At 40.7% G+C, this 22,548-nt stretch overlaps 1 protein-coding gene across 7 annotated transcripts in view; it reads right to left on the bottom strand.

Annotated features, from left to right (window-relative positions):
• ERR (estrogen-related receptor) overlaps positions 1-22,548 on the bottom strand; it is a 61,974-nt gene that overhangs the window by 14,746 nt on the left and 24,680 nt on the right. For 6 of the 7 annotated variants that reach the window (XM_022085524.2, XM_022085523.2, XM_087352845.1 and 3 more), the window contains 2 exons: positions 4,965-5,105; positions 2,883-3,014 (listed from right to left, as the gene is read on the bottom strand). In XM_022085524.2, the coding sequence (XP_021941216.1) occupies positions 2,883-3,014; positions 4,965-5,099 (267 nt within the window). In that variant the 5' untranslated portion in view covers positions 5,100-5,105. Of the gene's footprint in view, positions 1-2,882; positions 3,015-3,692; positions 4,151-4,964; positions 5,106-22,548 lie in introns of those variants that run through there. The other variant, XM_022085529.2, reaches the window with a different exon arrangement.

Here is a 22,548-nt window from a genome sequence, read left to right as displayed (position 1 = left end):
GATTTAAACTACAAAGTGAATTACCATGGCATCAAGGCCAGGATTCCCAGTAACTTATATCAGCAAAAAATATCCTGCATCTAAAGTGACATAGCACAACGCAAACTTACAAAATGGCTTCCAAAGTTCCCAGCCCAGTGATACAAAATTCTGTTAGCCCCAAAAATAAATATTAAAACACCCACAGTTACAACAATTTCAGTATTCAGAAGGATTATATTACTGTCTTCAATACCGTTCATATTACCGTCAACTCTCCAATGTTACAAACATACTGTTGTTCGTAAGATCTGAGGTTCTCGCAGCGGTGAGTATGAAGATTTCTGTCTTCTGGGTTGTTGCGCTGTGTAGTCTGGTCGATGTTAACCAACGTTTCAGAGGTCATACTGCCTCCGTCATCAGGGCGAATAAAATATGAAGATTTCTGTCTTCTGGGTTGTTGCGCTGTGTAGTCTGGTCGATATTTACCAACGTTTCAGAGGTCATACTGCCTCTGTCATCAGAGTATGAAGATTTCTGTCTTCTGGGTTGTTGCACTGTGTAGTCTGGTCGATGTTAACCAACATTTCAGAGGTCAGACTGCCTCTGTCATCAGGGTGATGATACATTACAATATGAAGCACAATAGTGATTCTTGCCACTCAAACATTTTACACACGCAACAAAACCCATTCTTTATCAACGCACTTCACTTCATCACAACAGCATAAACAACTAAAACTGTTAGAACATTTCAAGAATGTACTGGACAACAATAATGACAGCCATTACATTTAGGGAGCAAAGCTTCAATAATCTAAGACGCTAATGGATTATTAAGCAAATTTAAAAACCTTCATCCAAATGAGTATACCATAAATTGCAATCACTAGCATTTTACAGATAAAGTATTACGTATTATAGTCCAGTGACAGAAAACTGTATAGGTAGCACGACTAGAAGTAACAGCCCACAAGATGGATGCCTCATAGTACGTGGCTGTTCCACAGTACACAGAGTTGGATACAAGCTTGTTGTTGCAGAAGATTAAGTTCAAAATAATGTGGGATTTCTGGGACACAAAGTGGCAGGTATTTCAGTCTCTCCTTGTCAGTTACCATTTCACCATTGCTCCATAATCACTGATCAGTGTCCTTAGGTGCGCATTATGCACACTCAGATGGTAAATGTTATAACTACCTCAGTCCTCCACTTGCATTTCATCGGACCTGGCACCTTCCATTCCACCAGATAGCAGCATAATCCATAAGATTTTCAGAATGTACAGAAACAGTTTAGCTAGCAATCTTGAATGGATCTTTATCTAAAAGCAACCAGAATTTTGTCTACATCCAAGACAGTATATGTTCCGAGTTCATCAGATTTATTGTGGCAGTGTTAAGAAAAAAGTAGGAATTTTTTTTGCAGAACTAATAAAAGCAAGCTGGTGGTAGCATAGCTACTGGTAGGGCCTCCCTAGCCAGATTGGTCAAGGGGGAGAGGTCAGACTAAGACAGGTACCCTGGTCCTCCAGGATGGGGGTTGGTCGCAAGGCTAACAACTTTGCACCGTAAAAAGGAAGATGTTTTGAAGCCTCGATCAAAGCCTCGGACAGACGGACCTAACAGAGGACCAAATGGAAGAGGAGAATTGAGGAGGCCATGGACCGAATACGGACCGGAGAGCCATAGAAGAAGAAGACGAAGAAGAAGAATAAAAGCAAGTTCATTGCTCTAGCTTTTCTTAAAATACATTGTACTAATCTGAAAAAAAAATTAACATGTAACTTGAGAGGACTCTCAGACTCATACTATGTCAAAAACGGAAACGTATAGCATTCCTACAATGACTGAAAATTATGTCAATCTCAAACAATTGTGAAATAAGGGCCACCATGATCCAATAACTCATGGTGTTGTCACAAGTGCTCCACAGAATGTCAAAATGTCCAAGTCCAGAAACCAAACCTCTGTATTTAATGAAAGTATTTGTTTGCACGTGACTACTGGCTTATTTGCTTTTTGTTCACCGCGCAAATACAAATATAAGCAGTCTGAGTACAGAAGAATTAGAGGTACTTCTGGAATTTTCAGACAAACACCTACTGTAAAACAGGTGTTAAACACGCTGCACATGCTCGGTGTTTCACAGAATGGTATTATCTAATCGAAATGCAAACTATTAATAGTGATAGCTTTTCAATCAAGGGCTGCTGCCTTACCGTGGCAGGAAGGTTTGTGTGTCCCATTAGGACCCTGAGAGCTATGTTGGTGGGAGTTTAAGCTCCTGGTAGGGTCACCCAAGCCAGACAGGTCGAAGGGCAGGGACCAGACAAAGAGCAGCCCATTGGTCCTCCAGGTTGGGGGTTGGGGCATCAGGCTGACGACCTGACCCCCAGAAAATATTTCATTGTCCAGAAACCCGATAATAGGCCTCGGAATAGGTATGAAAGACGACGAACTAAGCAACGAATTAAGGCAAATAATTTGAGAATGGCAAACAATGCTACAAGTTGGCAAACTGTCAGAAACTGCAGATGAGCAACCGGAAGAAGGTAGCTCAAGATAGGAAGAGATGGAGACATATTGTTCAGGATGCCAGAGCCCACCAAGGGCTGTAGTGCAAGAGAAGAAGCCTTGCCTTCTGAGAATCGTCATCACATCAACTCTGATGATGGACGGAGAGACAGTCTACGAAACATTAAATATTAACTCCATTCTCACGCAGCTGATCACTTAAGAAAAGAGTTCACTGCATTCTGTTGCTGTAAAAGCTTCAAATATTATGTGATTACTAAACCTTCATTACCAAATCACAAATCTCACTACACTCAAACTTCAATCCCAATTCCCCCACTGAAACCTGGCAATCAAATCATTTATCATCCATCCTTTCAGACTTACCTCTGCATGGCCGAGCATGGAGTCACCCAGCGGCTGCGTGGTGGAGGAACAGTATTGTCGATCGGGACTGCCTGGAGACCTGGACTGTGAAACTTCATATCTCCGTGAATCTTGGCTCTCGCAGTACTCCATCTGCATGCGAGAGAGATTCATTTCTATTACAAATCACATTAATAAGTTAACTAACTCTAAGAATCTTTCATCAAGCATGAAGAAGCCTCTACACAGTCCAATCACACAATGTGCGTGTGTGTGTGTGTGTGTGTGCACGCGCAGAACACAAGTCCTTTTTGGGCTTATATATCAGATGTACCTTGCAGATGCTTACCGAATCACCTACACCCCTCACTGGAACTGTGTTTACTAGTAGAAGCAAACAGCCTTAGGAATTAATGTGCCTATAAACCTCCCGCTATTACTGCTGCTACAGAACAGATGTCCTTCTAAGAGAAATTCATCGCCTTTTATAGAACTTAAAGTTTCACAGATGTATTTCTTAAGAACAGCCACTGTACCCTATCCTAAGCCAGTTGAATCCGGTCCACAATCTCTGCCCTTCAAATTTTCTGACCAAAACGTATGCATTGTTAAATTCCTCTAAGGTACGCTAATGCCCCATACATCTAACCCTCTACGAGTTGATCATTCTAACAATATTCGGTGAAGAGTACAAATTACGAAGCTCAATTCCAACTGTCACCTTCTTCTTTATTACGCCGTCTCCTTTACAGGATCCTGTTCATATGTTTTTAGGCAGGTGATACAGAAGTGGTTTGCCACTGCCTTCTTCTGTGTTTATGTAGTTCTTACCTGGTTGTGTGTAAGATGGTATTCTTCCCAGGACAGGTTATACTCAGAACAACAGGATGGCAAAATATAATATAACAGATTGTCAGGATAATGTCAACCAATCACTTGACGACTAGAATACGGGTATACCTCAGCCAATGGGTAATATCCGACAAAATGTTCATATAATGACATCTGACATCAGTAAAACAAAAATGCAAACTTTCGTCTTTTAAATCACTGCCATGTGTGTAAAATAAGTCCACCCTGACGATAAAAGTCATAACGTAAATGAAATCTAGATAACGAGTGATATCTTCTGGGCTTGTGAAACCCACTGTAACATGGAAGAATAGTAACATTAACATATATGATAATAATGCAAACAACATTTTGAAAGATGCTGTCAATGGAAGTTCCGATCAACATCGTGAAAACGAGCAGAGATGAGGAAATATGTTTACATGACACGAAACCAGTTTATTTGTACAACCTTGAAATATAATTAACAAGTAATGTGTCTCCTATTCACAAAGTAATATTAACTCTAGTTTTAGGGCAGGCTTGCCAACACTGTCAGCTTAAACCCAGGATGGGAAATTATTTTTCTATTGTAGAATCATGCACGTATTGTGCACGCTGTACAACAGCGAAACAGTCATCAATAAAGCCAGAAACGTAAAGACGGGAGAAGAAATTCTTCCAGAGATCACGGATGGAAACACAATCTCCTCTCAATACGCTGGCACATTTTGCCTGCCTAAGGCACTCACATGACTGAAGAGGGACAAAGACGGCAGACGACCAGAGGCCTGGTTACACCATCTCATTACGGCAATACTTCTCTGAGCTACTATTTACTGTACCACTTGAAGCCACCAACATCAAACTCAGCGTAACACAAACTTGAAATTAGCAATTTGACTCCACAGTCAAAACTTGTGTGGTGTGAAAATTGTGCTATTTATGCTTTTAGGATACTATTTACGGGATCCGCAGTGGCCACGCGGTCTGAGGCGTGGGCCTTGTGCCGCGGGTTCGAATCCCACTCAAACCCTGGATTTCTGTCCGCGTTTTTCTGTTGTGCTGTCCTGTGTACAGATAGAGGCCTTGCGACGGGCCGATCCCTCGTCCAAGGAGTCCTACCGAATGTCTATAGATCGAGCCAACGAAAAAAAGTCGGGGACCCGTAAAAGGGTACTGGAAAACGTATAAACATTTGTTAAACCGAAAAAAAGAAGGATACTATCTACAATGTACATTAATTTGTGCAACAAAAAAGCAGGTACTTACATCATTATGCAGGACAGTAGTGGTGGGGGAGTACATGTTGCTATTGGATGGGGAACACGCTTGGAAGCTGGCAGGGTCCTCTTCCTTTTTTATGTGGGGTGTGGGGGTCATACCTGTCCCGTCTGTGGACATCATCGACACCTGCAACAGAAAATGATTTTCACCTCGGTAACCAACATGGATAATAAACCCCTTCAATGCCTATAAATGGTATCTCATTCATAAACACTATTCTCTCCTATTATGAATATGTCTGCTTCAATATAAACTTCATGTTATAACTTACTGTTATATTTATTTTGGTCACACAATAATGATGGATCAGAAAGGATATAAAATGAAGCAGTTGTAACCAAATTTCAGCTACTACGCTTGAATCAGCCTGAAGGAACTGAGGAAAACCACAGAAAAACTCAGTCAGCATAAACAATTTTAACCCTGAACTTAAAAATATGACGCAGAAGTTGTAATAACTTGGTCAAAACATTCAGTCTCTGGTTGGCACTAACACACTTAGTGCTAGAATCAAAACATTTAACGACACTGAAACCACAGACCTCCACGGCCAGCTCAATCCTGTAAGAGGAGCCTCGTAAGAAGCTAGAAATTCTTTTTGATCTACATTTCAGGATCCTATATGAAGTGGCACTAGTGTCACTTTCATCTCACAGATTTGCGCGGCAGCCATATTGGCATTAATGTCAGTAGCAAACGAAAATGTACAAAGAATGAAAATCCATAAACTGATCCTAAAGTTACTGGAAGAGGGGAGACAGACACATGGACATAACCTATTTTCATTAGGCTAAAAATATGATCATCCGGACACATGCTTCACTGCAGCACTGACTGATTTCTGAACTAAAACGAGTCTAGCCGTGTGACGGCAGCTGCAAGAGATCCTGGCGCGAGATAAACCGTAAAAAGACAAAATCCCTATACCAAGACTCACGGACAGTATCAGGGGTGTACAGACGTCGCCCGTATCTTCCATACAATGCACTTCATTAGAGCAATTGTGCAGCACAATGAACCGGAAACTAAATTCACACTGCCAGCAGCCATGTTGCTCGATGCACGTAATACACTCTTCACGGAAACCACCTCTTCTACCTCCTCTAAAAAATACCAAGCTCGCATTCAGTCAGTTTACATTTCACTTTCGCGAACGACGCTCTCGTATGACGGAAAAAGTCACTTCCCATATTTCGTTAAGTTAATTCAAGTTTTGGTTTCTTCAAATGTCTGATTACAGACGACGCCTTTTGAAATGCGCGCGTTATAGGGTTCCTCGTGAAAGAATAGTACAAGCAATTATCCTGAACATCAGTGTACTTAAATAGTCTTCTTTAACCGCGTATTCAGTTGCTCAGATTACACAGTAAATTTAAAAAGTGAAATATAGTTTTAGTGGCCTTCTTTAACCCTTTTAAGTCAAAGCTCAAGTAAAATGTATTAATTCAGTCCTTACCGCAAAGAAAGCACAACACACCACCATTACCAAGATCAACTGGTTAATGCTGTTTAAGGATATAATCCCTGTTTGCAGTGAGAATCATGAAACAGAGTACTAAACAACTGATCTTTGTAATGAAGAAGCTTCACTATTTTTGTAAGTTGGTAACTGAATTCTTAAATATTATTTAGGTGGATTTCGAGCTTCAAAAGGTTTTATAATTAATAATGATAGGGTACCGAAGATATACGTTACTTTTCAGCTGTTTCGAATTCGGACTTTCCCCCAGCGTACTGAAAAGTTTGTTCATCCCTGATCTCAGCATTCAGTGTAGCCTTGCATTCGGCTGTCGACTTCATGCTCGTCATTAATGCAAATTCAGCCAGCACCCAATACATTACCACAGAGATCAAGACGGGGCCTTGACTGTTGTTGATCGATTCGTAATGACGCTTTATCAACTGTGCAGGTTATATAACGTCGACGGATACGGTTTATGAATAATGCATTGACATGGAAACTAAGGGAAGCAGGCAACAACCTAATAAGACACTATAACATTATATTCCGAAGGAAATCAGTAACATCGTCAAACTCTGAATCGAAGTAATTGATCTCTGGGCACAATACAGGATTCTTTAAAAGAATGTAGTACGTCTCGTGAAAAACATACAAACATACGCAATAAAACTGCAACGAGCTTAAAAAATGTGTACACCATATATTTTTTCTAATCTGGAATTTTGGTATTAATATTTAGTGTTGTAAACAGAACCTTTCAGAAAAATTGGGCAGTGTGCATCAGCACTTTGACAAGAAGCCCTAACTATATTTAATTTATGACATATTTTGAGTATACAGTGAGAAAGCCTAAAAATATCTCAGATAAATTTTATATCCGAAGACGAAAATAATACCGTGCACTTTCAAGTTTTCCAGGTAACGGCCAGCAAATACAGAAACTAAAACTCTCTGCTTGTTTTAACAATGATTTACTACTCTGTGGTTCTGCGGTCTCCAGTTGTTACGAAACTTCTACACCAACTTCATGGTAACTACGCCAAAAATTGCACATGCTTCTGGATTGATTTTCTTGTCTTTCCTTCTTTCATGTATCATATCTCTCTCTTTCTCTACCTTCCACCTCGTTTTCTTCCATCCTCTCCCCCTATTCACAATTTGGATTTTGGTTCAAGTTCAAATCACACAAAATAAACACAGGTACTTTTGTCTTTTCAATGTTGTTCTTCTGAAGATATAGGCAGTATTTTCCTCCAAAACGCTGGTTATCTAACTACAAGACCAAAGGCATTATATAGCCCAAAAGACTACCACCGACATCTTCACCGCAGTGAGAACTTCAAATCTCATACATTTTATCACATTTCATTCGAGGCGTCGAAGGGAAGTTTGCAAACTACGACACATCAAATTATTTTAACTCAGAGAATGAAATCCAGTAAGATTTCATTAAGATCGCCCTCGAAGAAAAGTACATTTCTGCGAAAAGAATATGTTCCTAAGCAAATAAAAAGACGCTTTATCAACTTCATACGTTACACAGCGTCGAATAAGAAGGATGAATTAAGAAGAACGTGAAAAGAGTGACAGTGGTATCTTTTAAGACACTAAAAAATAATGTGCCGGGAGGGACTGACAAAATCTATGAAAAGACTTCTGCCATAACGACTGATCTGAGTAGGATTCGAGGTTCTCGTGGTGGTCTTCTGCGTTGTAGCGCCGAGTAGTCTAGTACAAGTTTACCAACGTTTCATAGGCCTTTACTGCCTCCCTCATCAAGGCGATCACCCTGATTATCCACATCGTATACCTCAACATAGGTAGTCTCTGGAACAACTCTCGAACCCGAGACATTTCGAGCAAGAATCAGCAGTGCTCCCAACTTTACCGAGATTTTCTTGGCAGCTGTAGTAGTCATTCAACAAATATCTCACACAAAATTAATATACAAAGTACTGTTAAATTTTTAGTCATGGCCGCTGAAACAGGCCTACGGTAGGAGAATGGGATTGCGCAGCGGCAGCTGTGCATTGTCTGTGCGAAGAAATAATCGATAACCACAAAAGTGACACACAATTCACGAACTTTACTGACTAACCGTCATAGCCACTTCATTCCAACGATGGTGCTGTGAAAGGAATCGAATGCACTGCGTATTCGGTTAACAACAGCCAAGGCTAAAAGCCAGGACTGTATTTCGTTTCACTTTTGTTAGCTATCACAAAGTTGTCTCAAGCATACAGCTGGTAGCTATTACACAACAAACCTTGGCAGTAGCATTGAGATGCTGATTAGCTTGGCCATGACCGCATGCAAGCTCCATACGCGTTTAGTAATAAACAACAGTACTTTATAGTGCAGAGAGTGCGGAGAAGAAGGGACCAACTCCAAAGGACGTTCCGACTGCGCTACAGACAGCTCAGTCCATGTTTATTGCTAGTCAGTCTATAAACGTTTGCGATATAAAAAAAGGGACCGCTTAATTATTGTGATAACACGAGTTAGACAGGGGTAGCTGCTACTCTCAGTAAATATAATGTTTTACGTAACAGTGCTAAATACTGCTTTTCTTAAACCCCACTGCTGGTAAACATCATTTAATATGCAATATTCATATGCAGCACGATAGGATGACAGGATATAGGCTTAGTTTTATTATTATAATCACTGCCGACATTATATTATTATTATTATAATAATATAAAGAGGATATTAAATAACAAGGAGTTCTGGAAAGAGCTCATGATGTTTATTTTAGTTAAAATGTTTCAATCTAAAAGGTAATACAAATAGGAACTACAAATTAATAACACCATATATGAGCCATTCATTGGCATAGTTTCCATTAGCGCACATTTCCACTGTGCTATATCTGTCAGATATAATTTATCTCAAAGCTTCATGTCATCGTCATGTTCATAATTTACGTATGCTTACGATCCACCGCCAAATCAAATTCCCATTTATTCATTACTTAAGCTGTCAAACGGAAAGGTAAATACAGATTTCGTGAAGCAGTCATATTTTGGCTGTACATTCAAAAAATGCTTTTAATGCCTCAGGTAATTGCATGAAGTGGCGCTAATGTCGCTCCTAATAAATTGACATCAACGGCCGTTTCAATTCTGACCGGGAACTTGCTTTGAAATCCACAACTTGTGTCCCTTTGTTCAAATTTTCAAGTAGGAATATATAGTTTCACAAAGCTATGCAAAAGTTTAAACTGAACGCTGAAACTTGTATTAAAATCTGATCATCCAAGAACAATAATGTATTTAAGTAAGCATAGCTTCCTCGATTTCCCATGTTATCTACTTTAATAGCTCTCTTAAGAAGTTGGGTTTATTGCCCCCTTCAATATCCCTAATTATGGTACACATTCCTCTCGATATAAATTTTGAACACATCGGCAACTATTTCAGTGCGTAATTAGGCAGATTGTGATTCATTTTCAGAGCATCACAATAAGTCGTATAGATTTCACGCCAAAATAAAATTTAATCAAAACACTCTACAGTCTAGACCACTGGTATTCAACCTTTTTTGTTCGCGTACCCCCAGATATAATTTCTCTTCAACTTTGTACCCCCAAAGTTGTTGGTGTATAATTCAAGTTATACATAGTATATAATCTACATCTAAAATAAATTAAATCAATTACATTACAGATTATTCAGTGTTTATCATAAAATAATATATATATTTTTTAAATTTCGCGTACCCCAGGTTGAATACCACTGGTCTAGACTTTCAGAAAAACTTAGCATCAATAATATTCCGTTCGCTAAAGCCAATACAGGGAGTGTTCATAAGTTTTTGTCAACTTTTATAAACATTGTTAATTTTTGATACAGTCTTACACTTGCCAATTAAAATGTTAACTGTAGGCCACGTGAGGGCTAAACTAGTAACTGTTATTTTCTTACTTCGATTTACCATTGTGGTTTATAAGTTAAAGAACACGCAGGAGCTAGGAATAAAGATCCAGTGACCCACTGTTTATAAGGGAAGCCTTGGTAACGTACACACCAGATGTCAACTTACCCACTAAGATACAACAGCAAATATGGCGATAAAGAGTTCTTACACAGCGCTTACGTACTTTAAAAACTTGATCGGAACATACTTGGGTTAGTAACAAGCGATAACCGAAGTGGAGAATGGTTCATAAATTTTATGTTGTACGACTTCTGATCCTGTCCTATCAGATATTCCCCCGCCTTCTATGGAACCGGAACACTCATTACCTGGCTCGTACAGACCAGCTAATGGGCCCTACCTTGAGTCAGCTAATTCCCGTCTACATTCTGAAGCCTCTATTAGGCAGAGTGGAAATTATGAGCCCCCATATTATGCAGTTTTCTCCATTCTCCTGTGTTACATCCTCATTCTTAGACCAAACAAGTCAGAGTACTAAAGACTTAAAGCACGTATGTATGTTTTCTGATCTGACTCACTCATGCTAATGTGTTTACAAAAATAAGAATATAAAGTTTTCAAGGTTAATTGCAACTTCTCAGTTGTCTTATTTCCTCAATGATACGTACTTCCGTAACAAGCGAAAGTGCCTTACATACGGGCACCACAATTACCCGCGGTGCAGTGGGACAGACCCTCGTTCCATAAAAATGTAAATTAACAACTTTCTGGCTAAGACAAAAGCAGCCTATCAGCAGACAAGTCAACTAAACGTGTTTCTTACCCCGTCTACTTCATATAACACGAATAAACAATATAAAAAACACTACACACTTAATATCAATAATAAGTTCATTAAAATCACAACCATTCTGGATACAATGAAGTTGCCAGGTTACGAACACCTGCTTTTCCGCGCCATGTTTCTTGGTTACAGAAAAACTCGGGAAGGAAGTAGCTCACTCCGTGTAGCCTTGGAATCTTCGAGGATCAAGGTGAACGTGTGTGGCAGGCTGTACACATTCAGCCAGCACCAAAACTTCGGCACCCCAACACTAAAGTCACTTAATTCCTGCAGTCCTTTTTTCATTCATTCTTATCACCTCCCTGCTTCTATAATATCTTAAATAATTTATTTTTTCCTTCCTTCCTGCCAAATTTCTCACTTCCCGAAATAAACCCAGGAAACATGACGTAAGCAATTTACGGTAGTACATGAGCAGGATCTTCGTGATCTGTGCAGGTGGCCCAGCACTGTTAAGGAGATTACGATGGGGTACACGTGTAGCTAGGATAGGAAATGTAGTAGGATTTGGGGTTCTCACGGCTGTGAATACAAAGATAGCTGTCTTCTGGGTTGTAGCGCCGTATAGTCTAACAGAGGTTTACCGACGTTTCAGAGTTCTTTGTAGCCTCCATTATCACAGCGATGACGATTATGGACCGCCCCAATGATGGAGGCAGCAAGGATCTCTGACCGTTGGTAAATTTCTACCAGACTACAACCGAGAAGACAGCCATATTCTACATTGAATTCTGCAATGGAATCCTTTAAGCAAAACGGTCCCTGGGAATACCGAGGACATGGGATAATAACACTAAAAAGATTTAATGACATTTTGTTGAGAGGATGGTAGTTGGAAGAAAATTACTCAAAGTCATGTCAACAGGCGAGCAATATCAGAGATGCTGACTGTTCAGATTCTCCTGTCAGAGTAAATTGCTTCACTGTTATAGAACAAAGTCCTTGTTTGATTAAACAAGTTAGAAAATGTACGCATGGCGTAATAATTCTGACGCGTTCATTCAGTTATTGACTCTTGTTCTTTTCTTATTCTTAAATGCTACAATTTCATGCATGAAAGGCATGAAAAAGATGAGCGAACAAACAAGAGCTTCCATGACAAAATATTATCAATATCAGTTCAACGGTTCTCATCTCAAACGGCAAAGTACATTAATACCTTTTGTTAAATCGTCTCGAAAATCGTAAAATTTACGGAAAGAGTGTGTTGAGCGTCCGTGTGAATCAAGTTTCACTGTTCTCTACAACTTTTGTTCGAAACATTCTTCGCTCCGAAAAATACTTTGTGAGTAACGCTCAAGATGCACGTCTTTCCGTAAAGTGCCTGTCACTGTTGTCCGTTATAACCAAAACTGGAATTTCTCGAGAAAAATCTTTCACCCGTTCAGCGATTTTCGAGCTGTTATACGACGCGGACATGGCGAAGCAAACAGGAGCATATTTGCAACTTCACAGCGAAGTAACCTAGGAAAGTTACAAATATCAAATGAGTATTACAAATTCGGTGAAGCGTTGAAGCTAACAGACAACGCTTCCAAAAACACTTCTGAAGTCGCAAGGTTATTGACACATGCTTTGCCTGTTAAAATCTGCCAAATACAACCTTCACACACGAACGCACGCACAAAACACTGCTCGGATTGATAAACATGTTTGGATACAGATCTGCATTACAGAACATTAATTCTATATTAGTACTGCCCTTGCAGAAATGTTATATTATCGAAGATTGTCAGACCTGTCCATTTGTAACCCGTATTCAGCGGCTCCTACAAGCGCTAGTAACGAAACGCCTACAGAGTAGGCATCACATCATACGTATGAATGAAGCTGGTTGATGATACGCTACACGTAGGCGTATGTAAAGGCAGGGTCCTTGATAAAAAAAATGGATGTGCAGACGGGTTCGCTAGGGATGTCCAGCATCTACTGCCATTACGGTCACGTGGAGAAATGTAACGCTTTGTTTTGTATGGGTATCTGGTTCTCCCATAAGTTACACGAAAGCAAACGAAGTGAAATGTAAAGTATTCAAAAACGAGACGCTCAGAAGAAAATTGTACGGCCGCAAATACCATTAGAGAAATGAAATAAATGAAGACTGGATGGGCATGGTATCTCACACGCGGTGCAGAGACGAATAGTGCGCGCTACTTCAAAAACTGATCACTGTCGAAAAAAATAGGGCACGTATATGACATAACGTCTACGTATCTATTATTTTAAACGTTTCATTTTTCGATTTCATGGAAATTTAACCATCCCTCCCACCGAAACATGATAAAAGTGGGTTAATTTATATTCTTACTGGGAAGGAAATCTTCCAACGGAGTGTTGTGAAACAGAATTAAATTTGCCCGAGAATGTTTGCGTCAACTTCCCAAATTTATTTTAACCAAGCCACATAACAATGCTTTCGACAAGAAACATAGACAGACACATGGATACGCCTTCTCCATACGACGTTTTAGGCATTACCAAGTGTACAGAACTGTAAAAATAAAACACGACGACTTTGTCTAACATCTGAACGAGTCCAGTTCCAACAATTCCAGTCATACAACTGGTCCGTGAAAACGCATTTTATAAGTTCGCCATGTTGTTGCAACCAGCGCCGCGGTTCAAAAACAAAACAAGCACGCTAACTCTGGTATCACTTTCTAAAACATTTACACTACATATTTCTTGATATCAGCCGAGTATGAGGCGTTTAATACCACCATCAAACAATGTCTTATTTTATGGTAAATATTTATTCTGTCATTCCGAGAAATCATGCGACCGTGAAAAGTGAACAATGTTTATTTTCGGAAGTTCTTCACGCTCTAGCCGAATGAAGAACACCTTATGCGCCGGTCCACGTCTCTCTGCCTGTCGTGTATTTCCTACGGGGGCAGGCAACTTGCATGATCCTAGTTTCCCTGTCGCACAACGATTTCGGATCATATTGGTGCAAAAATGTCCTAAGGCGTAAAGAACGCCTCTGGAATGTGTCGGTGTGTTCTTTTCTTGACTCCGTCCATTCCTTTCCGTCTTTCCTTGGCAATCACCTTCTCTCCTTATTTCGTTCTTTCCTTTACTTTCCCTCTTCCCCCTTATGTCTTCCCTTCTTTATTCATTTGTTCATACTTCTCCATCAGTCTCTTTCTTCTAGTTTTCTCTATTTACTTCTCACTTTCTTAGCCCACACTCTTCTGTAGTAGAGGTTAGACTGACACCATCAAACTAACATTTCAACCATTTGTATCTATGGCGATAGCAAATTTCTGTGGCATATTGTAAGTGGCAACCATTTCACATTTCTGCTCCAGGATCACGGTAAATGGCTACGACACGCATCTACTCATCCCTGCAGACACCCAACAGCCAGTTACAAGCGCAAATATGAGAATACTGTCTTCAAAATGCGCTACCGAAACACTTCAGGACCTTTCACGTCTACCCGCAACTTATGAATTATTGTGAGCTTTAAAAAAATTAAATTATAAAGACTTGCCTGCCATTACGGGTTATCTGAGGCCACGCTTTTTTAACCCTGCTGTCAGTATCTGCAAGATACCGGATGAGAAAGGAGCAGGGCCACTTCCTTCGTGTGACGATACGTTTGGGTCAAGGTCGCGAGAACTGGGCTTAGCACACAAGCTAAATGCACTATTTTACTGAAAGTCTTATCGACGAACGCTGAATATACACAGGAGGCGTTTATATCCCAGAGTCCCACTACTGCATGCGACAAACGAATGGACACAACACGAAGACCACGTGCAAGATAGTGCGTGACGACAGACCAGTGACTAGAACAACAGGTCAGCCCTAATTCAGTTCTCAGTATCCTAAGCCGGCAACCTTAACTAAGATTTTCGTGGCTTTACTCAGTTTTCCTAGCAAATACCGCGACAGTACCGTAAAGTAGGCCACTATTTCCTTCTTCGCTCCAAATTTAACATTTTTGCACTTAATCTTAAGTGACGACAAGTTAAAAAAGCTGTCCCACTATACGCCATGTTGGAAGCTATGTCAATAACCACAAATTAGAAGCCGATTAAATCCCGTTTGTCCAGACGAGGTCAGGAACTGATTTGGATAGTTCTGGCATTGCTCTTCAGTACCGCAGACAGCCTTATGTTTGTTGAAGTTTCACTTTCTAGATCAATTCTATCCCCGTAAGAAGCATGCTCGTGTTGCGACATGGCGTGTAGCAACCGATTCAGTTCATTCAAAATCGGAAGAGGCCAGACGGCTCAATCAGTGTTGGAATAAAACACTAGACCCAACACTGAACGTCCTCATTTTGCGAATGGAGACGGCCTTCGGACACGTCAGACATAGTGGGTAGCTGATAATATACTGAATAAGCGATCGTGGACAGACGATAAGGGGTGGTACGCAAGCATGAGGCAAACAACCCTCATCAAAGACATCAACATGTTACGAAATGCTACAACGACATCGGACTGGACGGATTCTTTGGCACAGAGGGTAGTGTGGAGTGGGTTCACAGTGTACTGTGGCAGTATCTTGTGAGCACGGAAGTAATGGTTAGGGTTCCATTTTGACAAGGGACGTACTGACTGGCAAGCGAATATCAGTTTCTTAAGATGGATCCTACTTCATGCAGTTATTAATATAACAATGATAATCATTTCAATGTTATTCAACATGGCATCAAAGAAACTGAGTCACAAGAACAAATCAGGGTCGCTGATATAATAACCAAATAAAACACCAACCGATACGACCGTTAATTAAATTCGTCGGAACATGCGCGTCTGCCAAGTTCTTTCATGAAATTCCTGAGAAATCCTGACCAGGGGAAATAAAACACCACGAAAGCAAGGTTTGTCAGCCATGCCGCCTCCAGGAATGTGTTTATTGTGCAAAATCCCAACCACTTTTACCCCGTTTTCTCGATCTGTCTATGCCTCTCCTTCATTTCTTGCTGACCTTGAACTTGACTCTTCATTGCCGAAGGCGGCAGCAGTCAAGGTCATGCTGCCGTGCCGTGCCGAGTCGCGACGTGACGTGGGTCGGGCTTGGTTGTCTCATTCCCGTAAATAACCCGGAGAACAATCGCGCGAGTGGGCGGGAACGGAGGGTGCACAGATGAGGAACAGAGTATGTCTCCCGGGAGAGGTTTCACACATGACTCAACGAGGTTGGATGGTGAGGTGTACTAACAGCCACAAACACGCAGATTCGAGAGTGTACTTTCGTATTTGCACATCAGAAACGGGGAACGAACGCCAGCGATGCATGACCCAAGGCTAGCCTCAATACAGGACACTCGTAAGCCCGCTCAGAAACAGATCGTCTGCGACCGAGTGTTTCAGTGTTGAACATGGGAGTAAAAGTGAAAGACGATACCTAATAATGTATACACTGCTGTTTTCTGATTTTGGTGGTTGCAACATACAGGAGATTAGCGTTTTGACAAGAAAGTTCATAGAATAGTAACAGAAATTGGGACCGAATACTGTCGTGGGTGAAAACAGAGAAGACCCCGTTGCGAAAAACGAGAAAATAAGTATACTAAGACGTAACAAATGCCTGGAAGCGACATTTTCTGAGAGTTATGATGGTAGTACGGATATAACTTACAAAATTCACCAGGGACAGGAACCTACTACATAAATTAACTCTATATTATGGAGTGACAAGGACGTATCTATCGCACATAAGACCACAGCAGAAACCTGGAAGATTAACAAAACAAAGTCAAGACTTCATTCATTATTAATTGACTTTTAGACTTTAAGAAGCTTGTGGAGTATGAAAGGCTGTCAGGAATGAAGAAACAAGAATTGAAGTGGAAGGATAGATTGTTGAAACTACAGCATGTAAGAGGCTTTGCTACGAATACTTGCAGGAGGAAAAGTATATACCGGTGTACAGGAATACCAAACAGACGATGGACGACGTCAAGGAAGCCATGGAACTCGAGGACTTCAAGAGAACTGCATGACTGAACCGCGTGGAAAACAGAAGTGCGAAGTCTCAGCGGGCACAATCCCATACTCGCATGTACAGGACTGACTGACAATCCTATGACCAAACGTCGCCTTATGCTGTTGCAGGCCTACAACCCAGAAATCTGTTTGTCGTGATATATTTTCTTCAGTCCACAATACTGTATTCAGATCCGTAGGTAACTTGACGATGCAAAAGATATGATTCGGTGTCAAAAGATACAACGAAAGGGCTTGTTATGATCACCGAATTCGAAATGCGCGTGGAAGAAATCATCGCCTATTTGACCGAATCATACATACATGTCTAGCGAAGCTGAGGAAAATTTAAACAAAAATCATACAAGGTAAATTCCTCAAGGCCGGCACTTCTGGAACACAGGTTTGAAACGTAACACAGCTTCGTGGATCGTGGTAGATGAGTCACGAGGAAATTGGCTACTCCCAAATGGGACGGTCTGTCCTGGGATTCAACTTGAATCTCCGACGTGAGAAGCCGGCGACTAACCGCGTAATCCACGAATTCCTTTTTCATCCAGGATGCAATACTAAAAGTATCCGGAGTAGCCTCCATATCAGAAGCCCGCATGAATTTAAAATCCGTGATGCTGCTAAAACTTCCAACGTGTTTCACAATACTGGAAGCACAAGGGCCACTCGTACGACCATTACTTTCCTCGTTGCACAAGGAAAGTCGACTAAAATCATGACTTGCAATTCTATTCACAAAATCACAGCATGCACGTATACGGATATACTTCATTCTTTATTTAAATCTATTTGTGATTTACTTTGCGTCCATGTCAGTTGCTCAAACCACTGTGCGTCGAATTATAAAAACAATATAACGAATAATGAAGTGCATAGGATATGGAAGGACGCAGCAATGGCATAGAACGCGGTTCTTTCCCGGAATGTGCCTGAAGACTTAGGAAAATCACGTGAGTCTATGTCGGGATAGCCGGCCCCAAGCCGAGATTCGAGCACGGTACCTACTGAACGTGAAGCAAGACTGCTGCTAACCACCTGACCATTACTTTCGGCACAACGTAGGGGTGTTGCCTCCAGCCGGGGAAGTCCCCGCAAGTGTCTCTTTCTTACAACAGTAGACGATCAGAGAGTTGAAAAAGCACGAGCAAAGATTTCTTTTCTGTTCAACTGTTATATTCCTACTGAAAAAGTAACTGATAATGCTAAAAACAAAAATATCAGAGTCGGTTCAACAAACCCAACGAACCGTAACGTGTTTCATTAAAAGCTTATAAATTGCAATTTCTGTGTAGATTAATTACTGTATCAGTATATTTTCATCAAATTCCTTCAAACTGCAGTTCAAGATGATCGGCGACCAGACAAAAAAAATCACCAATGAACTGGTGGTTACACACGATAACTATAGATCAGACTGCCGTAACTCCTGTGTTGCAAATGTCGGCTCAGTGTTAACTAGGTCCTTCAATTTCGAATCCGACATATCGTCCGTGTCCACTGGGAACATAGCGTACGAAGTTAGAAATTTTCAAGGTCATGTCAACCAATATAAATGTATTTTGTTCACAGTCGCTGTGACCCGACTGTGATCCCGATAACCCGCCTTTCAAAAAGAATGAAATAGACTGGCATATTTACGCTGTTGCCACAAACATGGTCCTTCATACCCTGCGTAAGTCCGGTACGCAGTGTTCACACACAAATCAACATTATTATAGTCAATGTTGAGTCATACGAAAAAGTTTCGTAACACACAACTCTTTGCAGTAAAGTATAGTTAGTACTACACTCAAACACCAAGCTGGCGAGGTACGTCTTGAATATTGTCCTCGACCATTCAACACAGACGTGGTTTAGACCATCCATAGAAACCAATGATAGGAAAATGAAATCTGTGAGGCTATAACGGATTGATTACGTGGTTGGGACAAAGAAGACCAGACATGCACACCGAATTCTGACGGATAAATACCTGGGAAATGGAGAGGGGAGGATAACACTAAGGGTCTTCAGGAAATCAGGATGCGAGGTGGATCGACACACAAAACCATATCCAACGGCTTGCTCTGGCATTAGAGGCGATAAATATACAGATTCTGCTAGTACCAGGCAACGAGCTAAAACTCAGTGGCAATTATATTAACTACCTGATTTAAGATTCAATAAATCAGAATTTTTCCCGCGGGCTCATTATGATTATCAGAATTAACAGTGACTATTTCCTTAAACAGCATTAACGAACTGATCTTTGTAATGGAGACACAGTAGGAACTGAACTTTTAAATATTTAGAAGGACTCCGGCTTCAAAGTCAAACGGAATTGCACAGGGACCCGGATGCCTACCACAGTGTAGCAGATACGCTATCAGAAATAGGAAAATACATTAGCCAAATCCTGGCACAACTTGGTGGGAGATCGGGAAAAAAAAAGGCTACGATCAAGGCTAAGCACATGTGATTTACACCAACAAGACTATTTATCTCCGTCCATCTGGCGGAACCAAGTGATGTAACCAACTGACGTCACAGGGTTGTGGAACTAAAAGAGGACTATGTTTACGCCTCGCAGTAACAATGGGAAGACAATTTTAACCACTATCAATCTTTCTTGCTTGGAAGTCCGAAAAAATTTTCCGTTCTTGCTTCGTCTTCCGGAGGCCCCGGATTTAAATCTCAGCCCGGAGCAAAGTTGATGAAGAGAATAATAACCTATCACTGGAACTTGTGAAATCTGAGATAATTTTTTGTGAATATAATTTCAGTTTGTACGGGTTGAACATAACCCCTACTTTAAATTAAGCGCAAAATGACCTTCATAGCTTTTCTAAAAAAAAAAGTGTCGTCGTAAATGATACAAAACATATATCTCATTAAGGTCCACAACTTGTGTTCATTTAACTTTTCTGTAAAACATGAATATTAAGGTCAACTAGATAGCTAAGGCATCAAAAGAAGTCATTTACAGAACACGTGAATCCCACTGCTCTCTAATTTCTCTCCCGATTTGGCCTAATATAAATTTTGTCCATCCCTAGCCACACTACAGACCATTGCACAGCTACAATTGTGTTCCTCACGGAGATACGATCTCATCATCTCTTACAAACCAATGTCACTTCCCCGGTGTCTCGTCGGAGACAACCACTAACATGAGACCTCAGTAGCCTGCTACTCACCATCACTCACTGGTTCCAATTTCTCAAAGAAAAATTCTGAGAAAATACTGTAAAAGAAGCACAACAGCCCCCCCCCCCCTACAAGTTTACCAATTAACTGTTCCAATCAAAATTAAACACACTTAAAAAATTAACACTAAAATTTGAAGAAGAAAAAATTAAATACCACAAAGCTTTTTCAAACGTGAATATGACGCCAAACCCTTCTATCAACCAAAGCAACACTGCCGACAGGGTAATAAATTAATTTTCGATGACAAGACAGGCCTTACGAAACCAGAAAGCAGGAAAATTTTCAACTTCTGACGGATCGCGCGTTGGGGAACTCAGCTGACTTTTTCAAACAGCTATGATACACCATGGCAGATACCGCTGTGTGTCTTGTAATCCTGGACACTTTCCAGATTACGAAAGAAACAAGCCCCGCGTGCAACACATCGCAACCTCAGATCAACCAAAAACAATGTCTGACGGCATGAACACGCACAGCAACGACGTCGTGCCGTTCACACACAACTGGGACTGCGTGACTGTGGCCTGAGAGCGTGCGTGAGAACAATACTGACACACGCCACAAGGAAATACCGGTGGGGGGGGGCACTTTTTAGAAGCTAAAACTTCTTATACACTTCAAGGCAAATAAAACAAACCTGCATGGCACCACTACATACCGCAGTTCGTGTGAACAACACAAATATCTTAAATATTAACCTGTCAAAATGTTTTTCGTTTAAGATGGCTGTCTTCTGCAGCGCCATGTAGTCTGGTAGAAATTTACAGCCATTTAAGAGGTACCTGCTGCCTCCATCAGTCGCGCGCTACTTTACTCATGATGGTGTCAACTAGTACCTCTAAAACGTCGGTAAACTTCTACCGGAGTATATAGAGCTACACCCAAGAACACAACCATCTTCATGCTCGCTGCCGCGAGAACCTCAAATCACACTTGTTTTTCGTTTATTTAACAACTTCCAGAGGTTTTACAATGTAAAGTCATGAGAAAGGGCGCCGAAGTGATTAAAGCGAGTGAGGAAAATCTTTGTGTATGCGGTGTCGAGGCCAGGATTCGAATAGCAGACAACTGGAAAACAAAGCAAGAAAGCCAGCCACTACTCTACTTCAATGAGCCGTGTCACATGCCACATTCACAAGAATGTTATAAGTTACGGAGAAACTTGCTTATAATTAACTTCAAAATCACCTGCACACTTTCCCCTTTGAGACAGGTTTTCGTTTAACAGTGATGCTTACTTCCAGGCGTAAATATTACGAGGTGCATACAGGCTACAGGCCTGGGGCTAGAGCGTGTATGTGTTCGTATTTATGATTTGATACAGCAAGTAAAATTCGTGTCGCATAGGAACACGCAGAAAACACTGCACCTCTTACTTAGTTGCACGTTATAAATTTTCAAACTTCTTTCATTCCTTTCCCCTCTTCCTCCAAAGTCCCTTGAAGTATTTGGACACATCCTACCGGCGATCGGACTTAATTCTTTCCCATTTGCGACAGAAATGCCCCAAGGAACATCATTACATGAAAACAAAATAGACTAATCAATATTCAACATGCAATTTTACCTTCCATTCTCGTTTTTCCTTTCAGTTCCTACATTAATTACTTTCCGTTTATTAATGGTAATTTCGCATTCACTTTCATTCGAGACTGTTGGCACGAATAACGTCTTATGATAAAGAGAAATTGGTATCCATTTTAACGGCATGGCTTCCAACTTTTCAAAATGTCAGAGGCTCCTCAGACTTGCGATACAAATTCTCCCGTCAGATAATCTCAAGAGATTCAAACAGCAACCGAAGACAAAGAGAAAATAATGGATTCCATGCCTTTTTTTTCTGTCCTTAGTTTCATAATTAATATTGTTTCGATTAATTACGGTCAGCTACACTGATCATAATATCAACCGCCGAAAAGATTCACTGCGCCAACCTGGCTTGTGACTAATTTGTTTCAGCAAACTCCAAGCCTACGTGCCTTCCTATATCACAAACACTAAGAGACCTATTTTCGTAAAACTAGGTACAAACTAATTGCCATTAGAGACTATCCCAACTCGATACCCTTCAAGTTAATGTCCAGAACAATATCGACATAACGGTCAAGTGCAGTCATGAGGTGGGATCAACTATACTCAATGTCTGGTAATGAACATGTGCACGATTTCTGTAAAAATCCAATCAACTTTACTGGGGTGGGTTTTGGGGAAAATGCTATTTTAGTGTGCGGCTAACTA

Source organism: Zootermopsis nevadensis, unplaced genomic scaffold (assembly GCF_977971745.1).
Source record: "Zootermopsis nevadensis isolate Lab colony 2312 unplaced genomic scaffold, Znev_1.0 Znev_ptg000021l, whole genome shotgun sequence".
NCBI lineage: Eukaryota > Metazoa > Arthropoda > Insecta > Blattodea > Termopsidae > Zootermopsis > Zootermopsis nevadensis.
This window is presented reverse-complemented; position numbering and strand designations above follow the sequence as displayed.